The sequence below is a fragment of the Pithys albifrons genome, chromosome 19, assembly GCF_047495875.1.
Source record: "Pithys albifrons albifrons isolate INPA30051 chromosome 19, PitAlb_v1, whole genome shotgun sequence".
NCBI lineage: Eukaryota > Metazoa > Chordata > Aves > Passeriformes > Thamnophilidae > Pithys > Pithys albifrons.
In genome coordinates, this window is record NC_092476.1 from 6,046,756 (window position 1) to 6,063,978 (window position 17,223).

The 17,223-nt window shown below is 43.7% G+C and overlaps 1 protein-coding gene across 1 annotated transcript in view; it reads right to left on the reverse strand.

Moving 5' to 3' along the window:
- Positions 1-4,944: 4,944 nt before the first annotated feature.
- The window catches only part of CACNA1G (calcium voltage-gated channel subunit alpha1 G), a 146,107-nt gene continuing 133,828 nt past the window's right edge, over positions 4,945-17,223 (reverse strand). The window contains exons 37-40 of the mRNA XM_071573326.1: positions 15,932-16,099; positions 13,219-13,388; positions 9,514-9,564; positions 4,945-9,357 (exon numbers count right to left, since the gene is read on the reverse strand). Of these exons, the coding sequence (XP_071429427.1) occupies positions 8,710-9,357; positions 9,514-9,564; positions 13,219-13,388; positions 15,932-16,099 (1,037 nt within the window). The 3' untranslated portion in view covers positions 4,945-8,709. The remainder of the gene's footprint in view (positions 9,358-9,513; positions 9,565-13,218; positions 13,389-15,931; positions 16,100-17,223) is intronic.

Genomic DNA, 17,223 nt, shown 5'->3' on the forward strand with positions numbered 1-17,223 from the left:
ACATTTGCTTCATAAAAAAGGGGGTGACACCTTGTTTTAACACACTTAAGATGGGAACTTCTAACAAACTCTGCTTAAAGTCAACACTGCATGAGTAGCAGCAGACTTGGGGTTTCTTCTCAGTCAGTCAATGCTGTCGCAAATATGTGCATCTCCCTTCATGCAGGAAAGGATTTAATTTCCTAATTTTTGGAAAATGCAATGAGCAGTTTGGAAGTCCCATGATAAACCAGATGAGGGAGTGGGCTGGGAATTTGCAGCCCCAGTTTTTACTCACAGCACTGCTTTTGTACCAGATATGTGGCTTTGTAGGCAAGAAGTGGAAGGCAAGATTGCCTAACTGGAAGAACAGAGGCAGCAGTTCCCTGGAAGGGTGGGACCACACTGCATTTGGCCTGGAGCTGCACTGTAAGGTCATTCATGCTGTGGGTGAGGTGAGGTCTACTTATTGCATCAAATCTCTGAGAAAATGGTGCTCACATGACTCCTCCAGGACACTGTATGCAATACCAGCTTCCCCTTTTCTGAGTGCTCCTGCATTTCATACTGAAAGTGATGAGCAGGAGAAGAATCTAGACATGCTGAGAACTGCCTAATCACCCCCAAGTGATCCTGGACCTGCTCCAGCTGTGAGCAGCCGAACTCTGAATGCACTGGGCATCTCTGTCACCTGCTAGATAACTCCACAAACATGCTCTCAGGTGCCTGAAAAGGTTGGTGGAGGCCATGGTAGGTGTAACACACCCCAGCTTGTAAGTGACTTGGCTGCAGAAACAGCCAAGCAGCACGTGGCACTTTCGCCTTCTGGAGCTAAGACTCAACCTATCCTATTTCAGCCCTTGACATAATTGTCATGGTTTATCCCCTGTCCCTGCCAACCTGGCCACTCCACAAACCCCTCCTACTTTTTTAAGCTGTTCAGGATTTCACCACAAAATGAGCATACAAAATTCACACTGGTTGAAGGAATCCAAACACCAGGCTCTGCTTTATTTGAACAAATGTAGAGTTGTCACTTGTGGCCACACTGAGCTGGTGGCACGTGGCAAGCAGTTCTGTGCTGCACGTGCTGTCCACTTCTCTATATTTTCTTTGTAGATTGACTACAATATTAACTTCTTCCTGATTTCCCCCCAAACAGCTGGATTCTGCTTTCTGCTTCCGTAAAATAACTGTTAGCACAGTAAGTAATTAAGTGGTTTAACCATCCTTTCCGTTTCCCAGCTGGAGCTGCAGGGGTCTTTGGCTGCATTTTTTAGAGTATTAAATAGATATGGAAAGATAATCTATGCAGGACCTCTGAAAGCTTGCCAATTATAGCATTCAGGGACTGAAACAATAACAGAAAATGCCAGAGGATGCTGCAGGGTTGTGTTGTAAACATATCCGAAGTATTGAATATAACAGGTAAAAATCAACTTAAGGTCCAATCACCCTCAAACGTGAAAATGCCAGGGAGGCTTTCTCTGATGACCACGCCAAAGCAAACAGGAACAGCAGGTTTTGGGGACCTCAGGTACAGCCTGAGCTCATGCTCACAGATCTCCCAGCCGAACCACTTCATGGCATTGCCATCTAGTGACAGGCACTCAGCCCGTGCTCAGTGAACACCCAACCTCTGCACCTCCCCACAAGCCGTGTAAGATGACACAAGTCTGGCTTCATCCTCCTCCTCCCACGCTGGGCTCAGCTCATAGGCTGTGATGTACACATGTTTAAAAGGGGGCATAATGATGCCCAGGGACAAGCACACCTCTGAGGTGCTGCCACAGCATCTGACATGCCAAACAGCCCTAGGACTGCCCCAGATGTGTCATTACCTGCCTTGGACACTGGTGAGGCCACACCTTGAATCCTGGGTTTGATTTTGGGCTCCCCACTACATGAAAGACATTGAGGTGCTGAAAGATGTCCAGAGAAGGACAGTGGAGCTAGGGAAGGGTCTGGAGACAAGTCTGATGAGGAGCCACAGAGGGAGCTGGGGGAGCTCAGCCTGGACAAAAGAAGCCTCAGGTGGGAGGTTGGAGCCAGGTGAGGGCTGGTCTCTTCTCCCAGGTAACAAACCATAAAATGGGAGAAAATGGCCTCAAGTTGTGCAAGGGAAGTTTTAATTGGAGATCAGATAAAACATCTTCACTGAAAGGGTGGTCAGGCATTGGAACAGGCTGTCCAGGGAAGTGGTGGAATCACAGAATCAGTTAGGTTGGAAAAGACCTCTGAGATGATCATCAAGTCCAACCCATGACCAAACACCACTTTGTCAATAGACTAGGGCACTGAGTGCCCTGTCCAGTATTTAAACACCTCCAGGGATGCTGATTCCACCACCTCCCTGGGCACCTCATTCTAATATCTAATCACGCTTTCTGTGAAGAAATTCTCCCTAATATTCAACCTAAACCTCCCCTGGCACAGCTTAAGACACTTGTCCGGCCCCTGGTTGCCTGGGAGAAGAGGTGGAGTCACCATCCCTGGAGGTATCTGAAACACGTGTAGATATGATACTTGGATACATGGTTTAGTGGTGGCCTTAGCAGATGATGTTATAGGGCTTTTCCAACCTAAACGATTCTGTGATTCCTAAACACAGGCACACCTCGGCCCATGCCAATCCTGGCGTTTCTGCAGCATCGAGCCGGGCACAGGATGCACCGCGGGGTCCTGCTGACCCATGTCCCCGGCAACAGGGGGTCTCAGCCCCCCGTGGCAGGGGGGCAGCTCGCCAGACCCCCTCGCCCCACGCCCACTAGGTGGAAGCAGAACGCCGCGCTCGGGGCGCTCCCGGCGCTGCCGCCGTGGCCGTGGGACACCGCTGCCTACACACACTCGGGGTGCGGACCCTCGCCCACCTCCGGACAGTCGGTCATGGACCCCCCAAAACTTCCCTGGCCTTAACCTTTTAGTCTGCGGGATCCTCAGCCCTGTCAGCTGGCCACAGTGGTCCTTTACATAGTGCTGGTGGCCATAAAGAAAACCAAGCGCATCTCTTTAAATTGCTTTTTCCTACCTTATTTTGGGGGATTCTAGTACAGATCTCATCTAAGACCTGTTGCTGTGTCTCAGTTCGTACCTCTGGAACACTTGAAATACAGAAGGCATAAACAGGGCTTTTCTGTTTCTAATCTTGCAGAGCTGTGGCTGAGGGATGTGCTGAGCACAGAGCTTTTCCAAGGGGGCCCTGCTCTCCTGAAGCTGATGAGTTATCCATGTTCACCTGTCTCAACTAAGCCAGAAACAAATTAAAGGGCTGCTTCCCTAGATGCAGGTACCATTACATAGAAAACAACCTGGCTCCAGATGGCATCCCAATCACTTACCAAATGGAGTAATAAGTTCCATGCCCAAGCATGGGAAGTTGAAAACACCCATAAGCAGCCAGCCTGGGTTGGAGCCTTCATAAACCACAGCAAAACTCAGCAGAAGAGCTTCATACAGGAACATTAACAAAACAGAGCAGAAAAAAAACCCTTTCTCGAGATCATCAGAAACCCATAGTTGGAAATGATTTGCTGTGGCCTATAGAGAACTGAACTCACCTCTGAGCAGAGAGGTATGAAATTCTCAAGCCTGTTAGCTGCTCTGCTTCCTTGGCTCAGCCTGGCTGACCTTACTGCCCTGTGGATCTTCCAGCTTTGGAGAGGTGGCTCCAGCTTGGTGGAGTTGGCCCTGCAGCCTGGACAACACAGACACATCACAGCGCTCACCCAGAGTCCTGCTCTGTGTGGATTTACATGGGATTTTGCACAGATCCACATTTCCTCTCAGTTTAAGGACTAACATCCTTCCTGCTCTTTTCTACCAAAGATGACTTTTATCAAAACACCCTATAGACAACATAACTGCTCTGGGTATCAGTTTAGGGTCCCTCCTGTTGCAGAGCAAAAAGGTCATTCCCAGCCACAGAGGAACAGGGCTGCAGAGTGCCCAGTGCCTGGTTCTTCCCTCCATTGGCTACTGCCCAGGGGAGAAGAGATTTCATGTTAGGAGCTACATAACTCACTAAAGACCCCTGAAGACCAGCCTTTTAACAAGGGCATGTAGTGGCAGGACAAGCAGGAATGGCTTCAAACAGAAGGAGGGCAAGTTTAGGTTAGCTAGTACAGAGAATTTCTCCTCTGTAAGGGTGGTGAGGGCCTGGCACAGGTTGCCTAGAGAAGTTGTGGATGCCCCATACCTGGAAGTATCCAAGACCCGGTTGAACAGAGATCTGAGCAACCTGGTCTAGTGAAAGGTGTCCCTGTCCATGGCAGGGGGTTGTAAAGAGCTAAGTCTTTAGAGTCCCTCCCAACCCAGATCATTCTATGATTCTGTGGAATGCTTATGGTGGTACCTAAGCAGACCTGGGGTTTGGGTCCCTGCTGCCCTGCAGCCCTGGGTGTGGTGCCATCCCCATCAGCTCCTGCTTTGCAAGGACTGAAGTGACTGCAGGAATCATGGAGGAGAGGTCTCTGGACTTCAGGCTGGAAATCCCTAAGTTGTTAATGTATGGAAAAGCCCAGCATCTTCCTCTCACAGCAACACATTTTCACAGAGAGATCAAATCTGCCCTTTCTCCTGACTTGTTCCTCCCCGTTGGCTGCAGCACTCTCTGTTGCAGTCCTGGCATCCTTAAACATCTTCCTGAGCTGTTCTCTGCCAGCACAGTGCAATCCACAAGAGCACAGCCCACGGTCTTGGTGGTCCAACAGCACACCCTGAGCGATGCGTTGCAGAGCCAGATTCACTCACAGTGTCAAGACTGAATTGCTTCAAAAAGACCCAACATTTTACAATGTCTCCTTTAAACCTCCCGGCTGCCACTGCTATCTGATACCTACTCCAACTATTCTCAGTTAAAACATGACCAAAGACTTGACCACTTGGAATGATACAGATTATCAGCAGCAGCAATAAAAAAGGGAAATGCACAGTTGTTTTTCTTTTCAAAAGCTTTTAATAGGACACATTTGTTTTTGTCATTTGTAAAGATTTACACTCATTTTTTGTGTTTTTTCTTTTTTCTTTTTTTTTTTTTTAAAAAAGGAACATTTTATCCCAATTTTCCCCATGAACACCACCTTTTGTTGCCCTGACCAAAAGACCTTGTTTTGGCCTATATACCTGGTACAGTATAACAATATATTAACTATTAAATACAAAGTTCTATCATATATACTAGGTTGTTACGGACATTGCAAGGGTACTGTGCCTACTCTAGTCACCTCGTGTAATAGTGTACATGGGTTATTATAGCCAAAGGGGCAGAAAAGGGGAGACTGGGGAATAGCCTAATTTACAATGGAAACACTTTTGTTTTCTTTTTATTTTTGTTGTTTTCTTTTTTTTTCTCCTTGAACACACCTGGTGCTGAGTGCAATCCACAGAAGTCAAAAACAGTGTTTTCTTTGCCCTCCTCCAAAATATCTACAGTACAAACAGCCTGTAACCAAGTTATGAAAAATCAGTCCTATGTGCGAGGGGCTGCAAGAATGGAATTTACATTTTTCCATACGTGTCTGCAATCTCCTTTTCCCCATATGTCAGACTGGCAATAGCAAAATATCCTCCTCCTACCTGTATACAGTAAATCCACAGTAGTAAAGTGCTGGTGTGCTTGAATGAGCTGGATAGCCATGCGACCACTTCACCATCGATGGGGGCTGAGGTTTTGGGGGCAGGTGTTTAATGTGGGTATAGTTCTCAAACAGTAATAGCACTGCAATATTGTAGAACTTGAGCTTAGCTGCTTACTTCTGAACATGACCTGGGTGCAGGCTCTAAAACTAGGCTCTACATGTTGTAATACAGTAGGTCTGGCTCCAGGTTATGAAAAGAAACTTGTAGATAAGAGCTGCTTCTTTTGCCAAGATGCTACGCAGACTTTTAACAATTTCTCTATAGATTTCTACAAAAATATAAAAAATTCTATCAACATAATCATTCTACAGAATTCCTGTGGATTTTGTACATTTTGTTTAAAAAAGTCAAATTCTATAAAACCCCCCCAAAGGTATTTAAAATTATTTTAAGATTATTGCACACGCTGCAGTACATCTGTATTTGTCTTTCAAAAGGGCATCTAGAAAAAACTTATCTGGTTTAGAAAACAATCTATTTTACATGGATTTCTTTTCCTGAATGCATCACCATAGAGTATCTTTTATTGGCTAGTCTTTACTGAATATTCACATATGATGTAAACTTTTTGTTACTTCCACAAACCTTGTCAGTGGGCAAACCCCCAAGTACTGAAAATAGAAAAGCCTTTAGGCTTTCTGTTACATTTGGAGTTGAGCATTTGGATTAACATAGCATCACTGTTTTGTGCCATGATTTCATGCTAAAATGTTCAGTGGATTTTTTGTAAGAAAGGATCTGTAGAGTAGCATCATTCCAGCTACGTGAACACAATCCCAATTGCAAGGAACCAGGGTTGGCAATTTTAGTAGCCTAGCTGGTTTCCCAAATTTCTTAGTACATGTGAAAGGAAAAGCCAAGGCTCATTATGAGCGTAAAACCAAAAAAGGATTAGGAATATTTCTCAGGCTTAATACACTGTAATTTTATTATTTCCTTAAATATGATCTGGGGGAAAAACCGATGAAAGGTTTGTTTCAAGTCACTGCTTTAGATGAGCTTAACTCTGAATTTGGGCTGGCATATCAAAGAGAGGGGTCTCTGTAAGGGCTCATGTTGAAGAAGGGGAAAATGTCGCAGCCAAGAATTAATCTAACTGCAGTAAATAGTACAGAATGTTAATCCTTCTACTTCAAATACACTGATTGCCTGACTTCCTGCTGAAAGCCCTTACATTTTTCCAGGACATGTAAATCAATAGGGATTGTCTACAGAGTAAACGTCCTCAAATGAAAATAAAGGGGCTTAGGACCTCACATAGGCTGTTTGGTACAAACAGCATCTTCTCCTTGTGTGTACACTTGAAGCTCATGTAGATACAGGTGGTGGAGACAGTTTAATCTCTGAATGGATAAAAGGCTGTACATCAACATGTTGTAGTGATTTGAAAAGATCAGTAGTTCTCAAAGAGTTAGAAACTCCCGACTGACAGAATTAGCACAAATCCTCCTCTTGCCTGTGCTGGTTCAGAGACACGATCCAGCAAAGCCTTATCCATGGGTGCAGTTTCAAACCTGTTACTATTGGCACACTTCAAAGAATGCCTACAGCCTAATTTAGCCTACATCTTAATGTGATTTCATGGAAGTTGAGTGGAGTTAATGTCTGGTTTGCATCAGTCATGTGAGGAGGGGGAGGTGTTGAACAGGGCCAACCTCTCACGGTTTTCAGGCTGTGCTGTCCAGTTTTACAGATTGCTTTTTGCAGAGGGCGTTAGCAGGAGTAAACAGGTAATAACTGAGATGATTGACATCAAGGACATGTTATTAAGTAAGGACATGAATTCTGGTTTTATCTACTTTTGTATCATGATGCTACTGCTTAAGGCTTTTGATAGACTGGAAATAAAATTACAGTCAGGATAATGTAAATTAACTGTAGCAGTGATAGCAGAATATCTGGCTCTTCTACTGAAAATCAGCAGTCCTTTCAGGACCTGCAGACTTTCTTCTAGGTGATCTTTAAAATAACTTGCACTAGGCCTTGATTCTATAGAACCTAAGCATGATTTGAATTTTCAAGAATTAGTTAAATATGATGAACCTCAAGGCATTTTAGGCAAGAGCTTAACTTTAAACATGTGCTTAAGCCCACTGCTGTGCCATGTCTGCACTGAGTTCAGCCACTGCAAGTCCTAAACTTGGCCTCGCTCTCCTTTCCACATGGCGCAGAGAGAAGGAGCTCCACTGCAAACAAGGGATGACAGAGGTGTAAAACTCAGCAAAATAAACAGTCCATCTTGGACACACTGGAAAAATTTCTGGGAAGTGACCACAGGCTTTTGCTGCCTGTTTCCTAGGCACGTATGAAAATGAACCATTGACATGATTTTGTGAGTTGCCAGTGGATGATCTATAACATCCTCTTGTAATTCCATATCATGTACCATTAAATGGGTCTGCCTTCACCATCCACAGACATCTGTCAGCATGTTGTACCTTCCTGGGTCTGAGCACTTGCTTTCACTCTGAATGTCAATTTTATGCAAGATTGGAATATTTTGTTAAAAAATTGCCACTGCATTTCTAAACTACCCAAACAATCTTTTTCCCAGAATATCATTGAAGTCTAAGGGGAAAAATAAATTACATTAAATAATCCTTATTTACTGCTGACTGTGGGATACATTTCCTCTGTAATGCACTAATTGGCTACATTTTGTGCTTTGCAAAACAAAATGAAACCCAAACAAAACAAAACAAAAAAAAGAGAAGGGATTAAATATATATATATATATTTAGGTTAAAATATTCATAAAAACGAACTTTGTCTCAGAAATATTCTGAGATACATAAAATAGAAGAAAATTAAATGTCTTTAGTCACAAAATGTACTACATCCCGCAATACTAGATTCAATTAATTTAATAAAATATAATATACATATAGATTCTGCACATTGTATTGCTTTTACCTAAGCAGAACATATGCTTAAGTAAGCGTGATATAGGTTAACCCTTCTTTAAACCAGCTGGTTCTTTAATCTTTCTTTGGAAATTTTTACCCAGTGCCATTTTGGAGTACAGAGTTTTTCAAAATTTTTTTTTCTATTACATGAAAGGAAGAAAACATTTGGCACCAACAGAAAAGTAACTCAGGGGTCCATTTCCGTTTGATCAAAGGAAAAGCTAGGAAGTGTCAACAGGTCTTTCTTTGGGGTAGGAGATGTTGACATACTGTCTGGAAGCAGCGAATCCCCTATATCCACTGAATCCTTGGACTCACAAGATGGAGCACGCCGCCTCAAGCAAACATCTCCACTGGCAGGTGAGATGCTGTGAGGTCCTCTAGGTACCAAACTCTGCCCATCAGGTGGATCTACAGATATACAGGGAGGGCTCAGTTTTTTCTTCTGCCGCATTCCTTGCAAACCTTCCATTTCACTGACCACCTGACTTATGAAGCCAGAGGAGCTGGATGTGGAATGGTGCTGAGGGCTGTTTTCCATGGAACAAATTTCTATTGAATGTCTCCTTTGATCATCTAACCAAGAGGGCGGTTTTTTTAGAAGACCCTGGGTGTCTACACTGTGGTATTTCTTCAGGTCCTTCAGTGTCACGTTGCCGGTATTGCCCATGTTCCTCTTAGGAGTGAGAGGCTGACCCTCTGAACAGGCACTCGAGGCTGTACAAGTTTCTGAAGTGAAAGGCTCCGAGGAGCTGTTTATTTCAGATACTTCTTGGTCCATTGAATCTCCAGGTGTCTCTTGATACGAGTCTGCACAAGCACAGGATGCTGGTGCCTGCTTTGAAATATTATACTGATTGTGGGAATGCTGCTGCGTATGAACACTCACCCGACTCCATGCAGCCAACTCATTCACTTCCGAGGGTGTCAGAGCCACTGGTGACTCCTCCTTGGGCACGGCAGGGACATTTGGGTCAGAGAGTTCACTCACCTCAGTGTGGAGATTCTCCTTGCTATCCATAGAGTCGTTCCTTATAGCCATCTGTATTGGAGCGCAGAGGGATTGGGGAGGAGAGGAGTTGCCAGGTGAGAGAGACAGACCAAACAAAGGTTAGTAGAGGCAAGGCACAGCATTTACAGGGCACTCAGCTCTGCTGACATACCTCAGCACAGACCCACTGACTCTTATAAGGACCTGTGTTGTGGATGCTACCAAGTCCATCTTCAGAGATCTGTGGGTTTGTCCCTGTGTAAGTGTCAGCAGAATTTAGCCCTTCGTAAATGGTTGACCTTCATTTTCTCCTCTAAGGATGGAGGGCTGCAAAACCAGAATTCCCCCACCCAAACTCACATGTGTTCTTGCTATGAAAAGGATGAGGGTCTACAGCAAAGCTCTTGGTAATTTTAGCAGCCCAGGTGCAAGCAAGAGAGGGAATATGTACAAGTGAGCCTGTGTATTCCCTTCTCTAGCTCAGGTGATGCTGCAGGCATGGAACTGGATCCCCAGAGCCATCACACCAGAGCAACCACACTCTGTGCCAGCATCAGGGCAACAGCCTGTCCCTGGCTTAGGTCCCTAGGCTGGAGCCATGACTCTGCACCATCTTATGACAGGAGCTGAAAAGCTGGAGTCCAGAGCTGGACTAATAAGAATCTGTAATTACTTCAACTTACTCTGATGCTTAAGTTCAGGCTTCCTAAGGCACATTTTGCCTTGGCTGTCTGGAGCTGTGCACAGCATCAGTGCCTGCTGGCAGAGAGAACCTTGGGCATCTTTTAAAGGCTTTGTCTTTTCACTGCACTGCGTTCCTTGTCAAAAGGCTTTATAAATCAGCCACATTAACTGACCCTCAAAGACAGAGTCTCAGCTTGAGAAGACTCTTAAATGTTCTTAAAGATTAAAAACTTCACAGAGAAATTTGGAGGAAATGCATACAGCTGGTCTCAGTCCTATAGAAAAAGTGTAAGTAGATGAAATTCCTCATACTAAGGAATACTTTTGTGACAAATCACCCCAAAATGATCATAGAATTTATATAAAAATTGTCCCGCAAGGATCATTTGAGCCAAATGATCTCTATTCAGCAAAGCTCTTGTCAGCTGCAGTGTGCTCATGTGTGTGCAGAAACACCAGAGTCTCTTGCTGCATCTGCACATCCCCTTTGTCAACGGGGAAAGCTGAGAGAATATTTAATACAGCAAACAATTTTGTCCAATGCTGGTGAATCCTTTCTAGTTAAAATTTCACAGCACAACATTGGCAAGTAATCAGTCAAGAGTGAAGTTATTCTCGTCTCCTCAGTGCCAATAGTTTTAGTGAGTCTTTGCAAGAAGAAATCATATTCATATCCTGAGAACAGACACAGACCACACAAAAGTTGAATACAGAAGCAAAAAGTAATTATTATCATTACTTTTGCTTGCACACCAACCTGTGTTGCACAACATGACACTGTTAGTCACCACCAGCTCTTTCTTTGCCTATGATACAGGCATCTGTGGTTGTTGTTAGTAACTGTTTGTACAAATGTTTTAGTGGTTTGTTTGAAAATAAAAGGACCCTCTGCCATCCCAGTGGGGTGTACAGCTGTAGTAGCCACAGCTTGATGTGTGCTACACCTTGGATACACAGTCCTGGAACTACAAAATCATATAGGTTTAATTTCATGTAGAATTCCCCTGGAGAATAGCTTTAATGCACTGCCAAGGAGCATAATCCTCAGCAGGAATGTTCTCTCAAAGCATCCGATCCACTCATCTTCATCTGTGAGTGCATCACTAATTGTCAAACACTCTGAAGTCTGAACTGGACGTTACTGTGGGGACTGTGTTCGTTCTCCAGCACTCTGGAGGGAAAGGGAGGTTAAACACAAAGGTTTTAATGCTCAGGGTAAGTGCACGGACCAGGTATGTGGTGAACAAGATTTATCTATTACAGATTTAGGAGAGGAAAGGGCATGAGGGGGGAGGGAAAGAAAGAAAAGAAACAAAAGAAAACAAATCAGAATTACATGCAGTATATGTAACAATAAGGAAAAATGAGTACTGCAAACTAAAATGTTTTGCTAGTTTGGGCTATTTGATGCGAGTGAAAAATTAGTGGTGGCAATAAAAAGGAACCAAGCAGAGAGCAACTGAGCAAGCAGAAGAGCTGGGGCTGTAAAGGGAATTTTTTCTCTTTAAGGACTAAGTTTCCCAGTGTCTGGCCATCTAGATTGCAATTAACAGCACCAGCAATATCACCAGGAACAGCCTTACTGCTCCCATTAGCCATATTGGGAGCTCTTTGCTGTTCAGGAGCATGCCCAAGGCAACCTCTCATGGGTCTGCCCACAGATCACATCTGCTCACTGTCCCAAAGCTTTTTCGTCTCTGAACTGTCACTCCAAGATCTCCTCATGTCACTGCATGAGCAGCGACAGGAGGGAAGATAATAAATTAACTTAAACATATGAAAAGGTTTAAAAAAAGAAGCTGTCAAAGACATGAACAAAATTGGACTGGAGAAGATGGCCAACATGGTAATTTATTCCGGCTAGATCAGTTCAAAAGGATGGGTCTGTTATTCATTAGAAAGCAAGAGAGAGTGGTTATGAACTGGAATGATGACATCAATTAGTTTCCCCATTAGTGGTGATTGGGGTAGCTGGCCAGCCCTGTGCAAATGAATACATGCAAGGAATTTCTTATGTCAATTGAGTATTACAGACTAATGTAATTGTTAACCTTGGTACTTCACATTCATTTTTAGAGCTTAATGAATCAACTGTTTAATTTGTCAATGTTGATTAAAAGATGAAAGAAATGGGAATATTTTCATGCAGGAAAGAAATTGCTTTTGAAAAAATAGAACTGATCCACTTTGTGTATGTAAAATCAGGCATGAAACTACTGAAGAAAGCAGAGGTTTTGAATCAGACGTTCTTCTGGTCCTGGTCCAGCTGCACAATCAATGAAATATGCTTTAAAATGTGAGAGTGAAGCACAAGTTTAAGTATTTTACTAAAAAAAGATAAATTTAAACTTATGCTTCTAATCAACCAGACTGGAATCTTTGATTAGATCTTTTAGATCTTTGATTGAATCAGGATTTAAATCAATGCCAGCCAAAAACCAGAGATAAAACCCGTTGTAAAATAAAATGTCTTCTGTTTTGCATATACTCAAACTTTTCAAAGGCTCACAGCTGATGGAAAAAGATTTTAATTTTCAATTCTCACTGTATGCTTTCCACTATGGTTTTGCATATGAGATAGCCAGCTTCCATTAAAGACTTCTCCCCTTTCGGGAAAGCAGAGGAGTCAGAGGGAGGGTGGCCGGGGATGGAGCCTGCAGTCCCTGTGTCCTTTCAAGCACCGACAAAATCACAGCAGTTAAAAATTAGTTCCTCAACCCCAACAAGCCCCTGGGGAGCATTTGGCTGCATTTATGAAGAGGATTGAAAAAAATAAAGCGCTAACAATGTGGAGAACATTTAGGCATGTTGCCAAAGGAGATGATACTCATCACGCACATTCTTTGGAGACTCCTGGATGGCTTTCAGATCAAAATCCATCAACCTTTTTGTTTTTTCTGTGGGAGAATTACAGTTCTCCAGAGGTTTCTCTGTGAATCCCTCCTTGAATTTAAAGCATGTTTAACAGGGAAATGCATCAATATAAAACCCCAGCAGGTTCACGATTGTGAGTGTCCTTACCTGTCTGCGGAGCAGCCTTTCAGCAGAAGGAGAGTGCACCTGCTGGGAAACTTGGGGCTTGCTGTCCTCCACTAAGTGGTCATGAGCTCTTACGTGGTGAAAATGGTCTTTTGGAATTTGCAGGAGAGAGCTCGTGTCCGCTGGCTGAGACTGCACTGACGCCTTTGAACCTTGTGAGGGAGAGAAGAGACAGAAATGTGACATGTTCATCTGGGGGCTGTGTCCCAACTTCAATGACCTCCCTGAGAAAACTGCTCTGTTGTACTTTGGATCAGACAGGCACAGGAAAACCACTGAATTCAGCAACTGGCTCTCCACGACTGGGAAAAAACTCCTGCCTATCAATAAATTACTCCAGAATTGTCTATTATTTCATTTTTCTTGGCATTTTCCCCTGATACAACTGGGACCAGCTCCTGTTAAGAACAGAAGATTAGGAACTAGAAGTTCATCTGAACTGGCAATTCTTATGTCCCTGCTTTAGGGCCAATAACTTTGCAGGCAGCCTCACCTCTAAGCACCACAAGTATCTGATTTTGAAAGGCTCTAGAAGGTGTCTCCATGCCTGAGCCTACATGGAGACCAACTGCTGGGATCTCCAAACCAACATGCACGCTGGAAATGAAGTGAAAGGGAACGGCACCTGGCAGCTTTCAAGGCTGGTTTTACAAAGCCTCCCTGGAGAAGGAAACACATACTCTCTAGCCTCTTCTTGACCCTTTGTGGTTGCTGGCTACTTCTTCTAAAAGGTTTGAAACTCTGCGTGCTCCCCCCACACACAGGCTCAACATTTTTCAAAACAATTCATTTAACCTGGACTGCATCCCAGAGAATCTCATTTGTCCTGGAATCCTTCCCAGAACAACAGCCCCATTACGAAGGAGTATTCAAACAAATACCTCCTGCAAGTGCCAGTGTTTCTGACAACAAAACCTTCTCAGCTTGAAATATTATGGCTTGGTTGTGGTGATTTATTAGAGGCGCCTGGCACCTTTTGCTATCTTCACAGCACTTTATAATATTACAAACGGTAAACAGGTGGGGGTGACTTTCCCCACCCTGAAAAGAAGTGACATTGTAGGTGGAATAGGACAATGATGCATACGTCAAAATTTGGGCACCTTACCCACCTCCCAGCACTTTGGCCTGCTTAAGACAGCTGGAATTTCACCAGAAGGAGAAAAACACAGAGGGTTTAATTGCTTAATGTGGTTAGAAGACATCAGCTTTACCTTTCCAAAATCCTGCATCTCAGTGGAACAGTTTTTCCTGCGGATTTACAAGGGTGTAATGCCTGCCCTGCCCAGCCAGGGCTGTCAGATGGACCTATTCAGTTTTTCAAGCTGGAACTGGGGAGTGAAATCTTGAAAAAGAAGGGACTTGGAAATTACCCACTTTCTGGTCAAGCTGATCCAGCTCTTGTTCAAGACAGGACAAATACATCCCAATTAAGGATCAAAAATGAAGCACTGGAATCTCCCTCTGTAGCAAACAGAATTCTTTTGTATGGTCAGGAATTTCTTGACTGTTGCAGAGAACCATAAATTCTGGCTCAGCTGAAGATCATGGGAGACGTACTATTGATTTGAGTGGGATTTGGCCAGAATCTCAGATGCTCCATTTGCATTATGTGCAAACAGGTTCTTTAAAGCACAGCTCTTGACCTTGAAAACTGTGTATTGTGACAGAGATTTCTCACAACTCTACATTCATCTTCCTCCCTTGTGCCGACACTTTTTTTTCCTGCCGTTCAACAGTCGCTATTCATCCAAATTCTTATTACTATGCAAATTTCAACATCTTATTTCTAATCTGTTCAAATCTCCTACCATTCTGAACAGTGCTGAAATTATGTTCTGCTTAGAGGCTTCCAAATGACAATGCTTGTAAAAACTTCTGTCTTATCTATGACAAATGTCTAAAATGATGGCTTGTACAGACGAATTAAAGGTGGCTCCATTCACTTACCAGCTGCAGGTAACCCCTGGCAGACAGAGTAAATGGGGGCACAGTGATAAGCACTGGGAGGCAGCTGGAAGTACAGGTATGGAGGTGCAGGGAGAGAGAGCCCTCGGTAGCTGCAACATGCTGTACCTAAGAATATCTCTGAATTTAGCTCTCAGATGTATATCCCAACCACTCACACTGGGAAGAACAATTCTACACTCTCTCATTTTTCCATTCATCTTACATTGAGATCTCTCCAATTCAGCACATTTCTGTTCATTTTACAGGCATTCAGAGGCACCATTTTTCCATCTTTCACAGATGTTCCTAGACAGAGCTTCCAAACCCTGCCAGAACAGGTACTGCTGCAAAAAAACAGACAGGAGGAAATATTTTTCTGCTGGCATTTCTGCTCTGGGGCCATAGATTTCTCAGGTGGAACAGATGGAGCCCAGGCTGTAGGGACTGAAACCTTAGGGAACCAGGCAGGGAGACAACCAGCACTGAGCTGTGCTATTGTCATATTGCCAGAAAGTTCAGAGGAAAAGAGTTATCTTTATTATAGCCTGGACTTTGGAGATTGTGGAGGGACTTTGTAAGTTGTGGACTGTCTTTGCAGGTTGTGGAGGTCTTTTCAAAGCCATTTCACAGGTCTGGACACCGACACCTCCCCAGAAACCAACGGCAATTTGCTACCTCATACTGAAGAGCTTGGAAAACCCCAACTCCTGTTATATGGCTCTGGTGCCAGGTGACAGATGTGTACCTGACTGAGACTTGTGATGTGCTGGCTTCCTCTCGCCCAGGGAGGCAGGGCAGGGGCTGGAATACGGCGGCTGGAACATGTAGCTGTCATTTGGCAAGGAGTGGGTGCGCCCCACCGAAGGCTTTCTCACACTCAGCAAGTCCTTGCTGGGAGACAGGGTCAGTGTGTCTTTGGAGCGGAGATCAGCCTGAGTGGAAGAAAAACAGTGAGAAAGGAGGGCAGGATGGGGTGGGAAAGAGGAGAAGTGCCCAGAAACGCTAGCAACAGTCATTGCAATCAGGATGGCACGATGGGCATGCACATCGTCAGGATGCACAGGTTGCACAAATGGATCTACCAGGGCTATCCCCCTCCTTTGGAGTTGTCAATAAACTGTCACACAATGAACCACAGAAACAGAGGAAGCAACGCTGTAGGGATAAACCATGACTATTTCAGGGATATGCACAGAAGGCATCATGCCTCAAGGCCAGCAAAGGTCACATGCTTGGCATAAGTTTGATCCTCTGCTCCCTAGGTGCCCTCACCAGCAAGGCAAGACTTTTGCAAAGGTGAGTAGTTTCCTCTTCTAACAATAAAAGAAAGAAAAACAAACAAATAAAACCCAAATACAAAAACTAGTTTACAAAAAATATTCTCTATTCTGGCTCCCAGCACAATTTTATTGGTTTTTCTTCTCACAAAATGAATAACTAACCCCATTTTATTGAAAGGGATATCTAAAACTACTGCTTCAGGGTGAAAGTCATTCTCTAATTAGAAGGGATCTAATGCAAGCGAGGGTTATTGTATATATGTTGACTGTGGAGCTTTTACAGCCAAAGAGTGTCTTGGAATGGGCAGCCCCAGAGGCAATCTTGAATGGATTCAGGTCTGATTTCATAAGAAAATATCTCCATCCCAGAAATGTTCTTGGGTGTTATTGAGTTGGACAATATTAGCAAAAATAGAAGCAAAGTCATCATCCTCGTGTACTTCTAATGAAAGAATTATTTTCTCTTTAAAAGGTCTCAATTGAAAAACACAGGAATAAGATTGTCCCACTGTAGGCTGACACAGTATTTTGCTGATCATTTTTGGAAAACTTTAAATCCTATTTTCTGACAAATTTTCCCTTCTCTCAGTGCATTACAGGTTTTCTGAAATCAACACTGAGATTTTTATTTTTGTCCCAATTTTATCCTTCAGTCATAAAACCAAAATTTCACTATGGCATTTTGTTTGCACAAGAAACATGATGAGATTAAAAGGAATTTACAAAAAGGAAAAAAATGAGGAAAAAAGAAGAAAAG